At 46.6% G+C, this 7,500-nt stretch overlaps 2 protein-coding genes across 2 annotated transcripts in view; one reads left to right on the top strand and one right to left on the bottom strand.

Moving 5' to 3' along the window:
* Nucleotides 1-2,300, top strand: part of LOC113816916 (nephrin) — a 336,838-nt gene extending 334,538 nt beyond the window's left edge. Inside the window, exon 26 of the mRNA XM_070127458.1 lies at nt 1-2,300. This exon is cut by the window's left edge and continues 420 nt beyond it. The gene's annotated coding sequence lies outside the window, so the exon portion shown is untranslated.
* On the bottom strand, nt 1,692-7,444 carry LOC113816900 (xylose isomerase-like). Its single transcript, XM_027368888.2, has 5 exons — nt 7,197-7,444; nt 4,480-4,621; nt 3,695-4,381; nt 3,372-3,542; nt 1,692-3,187 (listed from the first exon to the last, which is right to left on the bottom strand). The coding sequence occupies exons 1-5, from the start codon at nt 7,355-7,357 to the stop codon at nt 3,017-3,019; spliced, it is 1,332 nt and encodes a 443-aa protein (XP_027224689.2). The 5' UTR covers nt 7,358-7,444; the 3' UTR covers nt 1,692-3,016.
* Between the last annotated feature and the right edge of the window lie 56 nt (nt 7,445-7,500).

The raw sequence follows: 7,500 nt of genomic DNA on the forward strand, positions 1-7,500 counted from the left end.
TCAGTGTCGATTCTTAGGCGTAACCAATCGTGTTTCTCAAGTTCCATTGGTTTAGGAATCTACACAGGATCCATTACTTTCTTTCCTACACGCAATTGCTCAAGTTTTTTGGAGGGAAAAACGGAGAAACAAAAGGATAAATGAGTTTTGTTGCGTTCTGGCGAGTTTTTTTGGTTGGTTTTAGTGATTATAATGAGGTACGTTATTTTCCATTTCCTTGTACGGGCGGTTCTGAGGCTGTTGCTTGTCTGTCGGTCATCATTTGCACAAGATGTAGCCGAGCAAGGTCTCAATCTGTTTATTTAATATGTTGTATGTCAGTAGTCATAGAAGTCATACATAATGTGATGTGTGGTGAGGTTTGCCTTTGGTTTATTACTACTGTACCTCTTCATCCGCCATCTCTGCGTTTTATTTCTCCACCTTTCTGCTCTTTTTTCATTCTCCTCCTTTCTCTGTCTTTTTTCATTTCCCTTTCTTTTCAATTACTTTTCTTATCGTTATTGAGCTTTTGTATTATTTTCACTTCCCCATTTTCAGCTTGCTTTTCTCCTCTTTCGCATCCTTTTCTACCTATCTTTGACTATTTCTTCTCCTTCTTGCTTGTTTTTCTTATTTCCATACTGCTCTTCCTTTCATCCTTTTTTCCATCTTTCTCCTTTTCATCATTCTTGTATTCTTTTCCTTTTTCCATCCTTTTTCTTCTCACTCTTTGTCTTCCCTTAATGCCTCGATTCTTTCTCCGCCATTATCGTTGTCTTCCTCTCATCCTCCTTTCTCTCATCTTTCTCCCTTCTCGCCCATTCATCCTCCGTGTCCTCTCTTTCATCCGCCTCTTCCTTTCTCCTCGTTTAGTTAATCCAAGTCTTTCCAAATCAAAACGCGAATTTCACTGTTGACTCTTTTTCCTTCATTTCTGACGCAGCGACAGGAGCAAACATTGACTTGTTAAACGTTTCAACACGACTTGTAGTTCCAGAAGCAGACAGTGCTACTTACTCATCCACCAGACTTTCTTTGTCAAAGAAATGAACGAGTTTGTCATATTTTTTGCATTCACGCGAAACTTCTTCCTATTGACGAATAGTTCGCCACTAATATTCCATTATAATTAACAAGTTAACTTATCCCTTTAATAGCCAAGCCAATTTCGGTGCAGCAGAGTTAGACAAATGAAGATCACCATCAGTTGTAATCGATTCAGGAATAACTGTCATTTCAGGAAAACTGATTTGAATCACCTGAACCCACGTTTTTTATCAGGAGTCATTTGTATAGAGTGTTAAGTGTTCTTCATGTTCTCGCAGTTGTTCTCGATACTATGTTCCTTTTACTGCATGAGAGAGAGATCACGAAATTCTGTTCCTCTTCATGTATAAATTGGTTTACGATGTCTGGTATTCTAGGCCCAAGACACACCACTTCTGTCAATCACTTTTCAACATGTAACAAACATATTTAGATGTAAATCATGCTTATTTTTGTATGTGATATTATATACATGAATAAAATCGTCGAAGAAAATCAGGTTTTTGATGACCAAGTGTGACTGGAATGAAACTCTTTTTTGATAGTGAATAATTTATCTATTTCGTGTATTTGTTTCCATCTAATTATTCATAATGTATCACAGGGAATATTTTCTGAAGCAAAAATAGCCAAACTGAAGCTGAGGTCACGAAGCAAGACAATGGATTTAGTGGTATTTATTGCCAAAATACAGTTGAATTACAGTCGATGGAATTTAGAATTTAGTCACTGGAAGTGTGGACTAATCAAGCGACCGATTCGAAGCCTAATTCAGATTCTGAATTCCATTGATTTTAGATGCTGTGTTGTGGTCTGTGTTGACTAGGGGGGGGGAGGAGTCGGAGGGGGGCGGGTCGTCGGTCTGCCCGGAGGGGTTTGGCCGGGTCTTGCGAGGGTGCTTTGGGGGCGGTCACCGTGTTCAAAGCACGGTCTGAGGTAACCGCGACGCCGTTCGTGACAGTAAAGTCGTTCGCAAATTTGAAGTAACAGGAGTTTATCGACCGTATGATTTGCGAAGTTCAGGCGATCAGAGTGAACAGTTACGCTAGTACCGCTAACCTCTGCAGAGGTGAAGGTTGTTGGCTGTTGTTGGGAAACTTCGCTGGGCTGGACGACTTGACGGTCTGGATCCGGAAACTCTTTCGGGAAAAAGCGTTCAGACAGACCTGGGATGTCCTTTCGGATTTGCGTACGCATTTACAGCCTATCAAGCCATACTAGACATCAATTTCCGTCGTTTCTGAGCTCGATCGTCCTTCTACATCAATCAGTCTATCATCTATTTCCGATCTGGAGTGCCACATAGTGCCTTCAACGGCGACTCATCCCTTCGGAGACGAGCCTCGTTTGCCTCGAGAAACCAAAGACCAGCGGCGCGGAGGTTAATGCTTAAAAAGAGACTCGCGCCGCCGTCGAACATTTTCCAGTACTGACACAAAACCTCAGAGGTACTGCTTTTAGGATCGATTTCGGGAACGATTTGATCGTTTTCAAAGTGCAGACGAAACAACCGAAAGTTTGAACACCTCTTGGACCATTTGGGACAACAAGCGAGAGTCGTTAGGGTGGGCCGGTGGGCCGCCGGAGTCCGCCGCTTGACAGGCAGACCGGCTGGAACCACAGCCTGGGTTACGGTGGTTGTGGTGTGTGCAGGATGGGTTGAAACAGGATATAAGCTATCGTACTTTACTTCGGGCAGACCAGGGGACACTACAGGAGCAAATTATGGAATGGTGACGGGCAGTACAAGCTGGTTTATGGTGGGGTATTGTGACCAAGGACACTATAGGAAAGGGTAGGATATGGTGGCTCATGAAAGGTAAACTGATGGCTTAACGACATTGAGGGAAAGTGGATCACCAGAGATGGTGCGCGCGTGTGTGTAGACGACTGGGGTGTGTGTATTATGTCCGTGTGTGTGTTTATCTTCGTGTGCGTGCGTGTGGTGTGTGGTTACGCTACAGCCGCGGGTGTCAGCCGACGGATTCTACTGGCGTGGCGGATACACGTAGTAGTTGAACATGTTCTCGAAGTGTTCCCAGCGCGTGGACTGAGGCTGAGGCTCGCCGCACTTGCGCACGTAGTCCTCACACTCCTCGAAGCTCATGGAGGACTGTTCGACGCGCTCGCCGTAGCCGGACTTGTAGGTTGTGTAGCGCTGAGGGGAGGGCGGGAGGGATCAGTGAGTGCCGACCAAGTTGGTATTGTTTTTTACAATAAGTGATAGATATGTAGGTCTCTACAAGGAAGAACTTTTTGAATTGTGATTTTTTTCCTTCTGCATAATTCTTTGTAACAAAATGATCTGATATTCAAGTGAAAAAGAAACAAACGCATTGTACCTGCTGGAGGCTGCGAGCGAAGAACCCGTCTGAGATCATGCGGGCGGCGTTCCTGAGGGCGCGGGCGAAGGTGTCCATGGCGAGGATGTGGCCGTGGAACAGGTCACGAGGCTCAACGGACTCGCGGCGCACGCGGCCGCCCAGGGAGAAGCCACCCTGCTGGAGACCTCCCTGTGGGCGCACGTGCGAATAAAGGGGTCAGAGAAGAGATTAGAGCATAGGGTTGAACAAGAATTATTTAAATATTTCTAAAAGCTATTATTTTCGCAGATCAAAATTAAAACGCCTAAGTTGAAGGTGGCAATGTTTGCAGATGTCGTTACCTGTTCAAGGACACACTTCATGACGAACGTGGCGTCGCGAATGTCTTGGGCGCAAGTGTCAGACGTTCCGCTGAACTCTGGGAAGCTGTCAGAGGCGTCGACGCATCCCAGCATGTTGAAAGCAGCTGCCATGTAGACGTCGTGCTCGTAGGTGCGGCCCATGAGGCGTGAGAAGGCGGGCTTGATGTAGAGCTTGTACTGCTTGTCCAGGTTGAAGTGGCGCAGCATGTACATGGTGGCCATGGCGTCGGCCTCGTACTGGTGGCGGCGAGGGTCAGCTGGCTTGGGCTGGATCAGCAGCTGGCCGCGGAAGCCGATCTTGTCCTTGTACTGGACGGCCATGCGGTACAGCTGCGCCATGTGGGACATGTCGCGGAAGAACTGCCTCTGGAGAACGCTCTGGTAGCCGTCGCGAGGATTGAAGAAGACGAAGTTCTCGGCGTCCAGACGCTTAGCGGCGTCCATGGCCCGCTTGACCTGGGCGCAGGCGTAGGCGAACACGTGGGCGTCGGGGTTGGCGCCGGCGCCGTTCATGTAGCGGGGGTGGCTGAACAGGTCGGCGCTGTAGTAGAGGGGCCGCATCCCTGTCTGTCGCTGGAGGTCACACGCCAGGGTCACCATCTCGTCAAGGTACCGGTTGGTCTCGTCGTAACTGTCTCCCTCAGGGGCCATGTCGCGGTCGCTCACCTGGGAAGGTGGACGAACCATTAGCAATCTCTCCCCAGCGATCTACAACCCCAGCATCCCAACACCTATGTCTCACGAAAAAAAAGACAAACACCCACCGAGTAGTACTTGATGTTGAGTTTGTAGAAGAACTCGAAAGCGGCCATCATCCGGCGCTTGTAGTTGTCGAGAGACCGAGAGCTGTCGTCCCACGTCCTCTGGTGGGCGCGCTCGCCGTAGTGGTCGTCCGAGCCACAGTACCTGAGGGAGCCAAGGAGGCGTTAGAGGGCCGCCAGGAGTCCTCGTGTGTGGGGAAGGAGAGTTGGAGAGGGACTCCTTGTGTGTGTGTGTGTGTACGTGGGTAAATTTGTGTGTGGGGGCAAATATGTGTGTGCGTGTGAGGGCATGAGAGAGTGTGTGTGTGTTTGTGTGCATGTACCTCTGTGTCTGTTCATGCATATTTATTTGATTGCATGCTTCTCCATGTCTTCATGTGTGCAAAATAGAGTAGACATGTATGTATTTTAGTGTGTGCATGTCTGACCGTTGCCAGTAAGCATGCATTAATGTGTTTGTGTGTGTGTGTTTGTGTGATTCTGCATTGTGTATGTGTGTGTATTTCAATGTGTGAATGTGTGTTGTTGGCCGTATGTGTTGAATTGTGTGTATATGTGTGTTTGGAATTAGTATATATGTAATTGTTGATTGTGTGTACGTGTGTCTGTGTGTGTGATTGTGCATTGTGTGTGTGTGTGATTATGCATTGTGTATGTGTGTATGTGATTGTGCATTGTGTGTGTGTGTGTGTATGTGATTGTGCATTGTGTGTGTGTATGTGATTGTGCATTTTGTGTGTGTGTGTGATTGTGCATTGTGTGTGTGTGCGACTGTGCATTGTGTGTATGTGTGTGATTGTGCATTGTGTGTGTGTGTGTGATTGTGCATTGTGTGTGTGTGTGATTATGCATTGTGTGTGTGTGCGATTGTGCATTGTGTGTGCATGTGATTGTGCATTGTGTGTGTGTGTGATTGTGCATTGTGTGTGCATGTGATTGTGCATTGTGTGTGTGTGTGATTGTGCATTGTGTGTGTGTGTGATTGTGCATTGTGTGCGTGTGATTGTGCATTGTGTGTGTGTGATTGTGCATTGTGTGTGTGTGATTGTGCATTGTGTGTATGTGTGATTGTGCATTGTGTGTGTGTGTGATTGTGCATTGTGTGTGTGTGATTGTGCATTGTGTGTGTGTCTGTATTTCAATGTGTGAGTATATGTTGTTGGTCGTTTATTGAATTGTGTGTATATGTGCGTGTTTGGAATTAGTATATATGTGTGTGATTGTGCATTGTGTGTACGTGTGTCTGTGTGTGATTGTGCATTGTGTGCGTGTGTGATTGTGCATTGTGTGTGTGTGATTGTGCTTTGTGTGTGAGTGTGATTGTGCATTGTGTGTGTGTGTGATTGTGCATTATGTGTGTGTATGTGATTGTGCAATGTGTGTATGTCTGTGTTTCAATATGTAAGTGTGTTGCTGATCGTATTAAACAGTGCGTATGTGTGTTTTAAATTGGTATATGTATGTGTGTTCATGTATTTATTTCCGCCTAATCATACTTATTGAGAATATATTCCTATGCATTGATGAAGTCTGGAAATATCAACAGATGATAAGAAATTAGTATTCGCACATGAGAGTGTGTGTATGCATGTATATGTCTGCGCACGTGTGCTGAACCAATTTAATGTTGCAGACATTCCGTATAATTCATAGTTTTCTATCATTCATAAGTAATAAACATCAACAAGTGTTAGTAAGGACAACCTACAAACCAAGTCTTCTCTGTATATAAATTCATCACTGCTGCGTATTTGAGTAGAATCCTCTTATGTAACATGCAAATTTCCATCATGGACAAAGTCAGTGTTCTTCGCATACAAGAAGGATCTTGATCAATCACAAAATAAAGGTCTCATGCACAAGTTTCCACGAAGGCCAAGGTACAGTAACTCCACCCGAGGACGACGTAAGGCAACACCATGCACTCGAGCAGGACGCCGACGTCTCTGGAGCAGGTTTTCAGGCCAAGAGCTCCGAGTCATGCTTCCATGCACGGGCTGACTTTCCACTTGTGCCCGCGGTAACTGAAGTCGTTTCAGCTGGGTCCGTCTCCCAGATTTTATTTCTTGTCTCTGAGGCGAAGTAGATCCATCACGAGAGAACTTCAGTCTTCCTTTCTTTCCATTTTCTTTATTTCGCTTTTTTCACATCGCTTTGAAAGTGGGGAGAGTGACGACACATTACATTTTCGACTTGTTTGTCCACTTTTTTCTCTCTCACGAAGAAAAGCAGCATGCCATAAGTCTTGTCACTAAGCAACTTTTTCCTAAGCAACGCAAAAAGACAAAATCAGGAGTAAAATATTACTCATTTTGGTTCTTCGGAAAGTAGCGTCAAGCAAAACATGAAAGTAGGCTTTTAGCTCTAAAGGTTTTGAGATTTTAATGCAAAAGAGGAAAAAATGAAAGGAAAAGATTCGCAGATGTCACAAAATATGGGAGAAACAAAAGGGGGAAGAGTGATGTATCGAGAGCAGGCAAAGAACAAGATGTCTTTGCCTGCTTATCGATGCGGTCGAACGCGCACGTACAGCTCATTTACGATGACATTGTTTTGTGGGTAAGAGGCGTGACAGAGAGGGCGGGATAGATTCTAAATTCTGTGACAGCCGCGCGGAGCGAAGGACCTCACGCGCATGGACCACCTAACAAGCGGCTCCCGAGGTCACTGACGGGACTGACGGGGCAACGCCTACAGAATCGCGCCTTAGCGACGGTTACCTGAAGGTGTTGAAGTAGCAGACGGAGAATTTGAGCCACTCCTCCATGGTGCGCCCATGGACGGTCTCGTGTGGGTTGTAGTGGCGGTAGACGAGAGTATCCTCCGGGCCGGCATCGGGCCTGTACTCGATGCGGCTGATTCCAGGGAAGTACTTGTTCATGGTGGCGGCTGCGCTGGAGCTGACGACGGCGACCCGGAGCTGACAGAGATGTGCGGCAGTGTCCTCTTCACCCTGGGGAGCTCGCGGCCGCCCGGGGCATATATACCGGGCGCCACGCTCCCTCGACCACGTCGTCGCCGGTC

Source organism: Penaeus vannamei, chromosome 11, assembly GCF_042767895.1.
Source record: "Penaeus vannamei isolate JL-2024 chromosome 11, ASM4276789v1, whole genome shotgun sequence".
Classification (NCBI taxonomy): domain Eukaryota; kingdom Metazoa; phylum Arthropoda; class Malacostraca; order Decapoda; family Penaeidae; genus Penaeus; species Penaeus vannamei.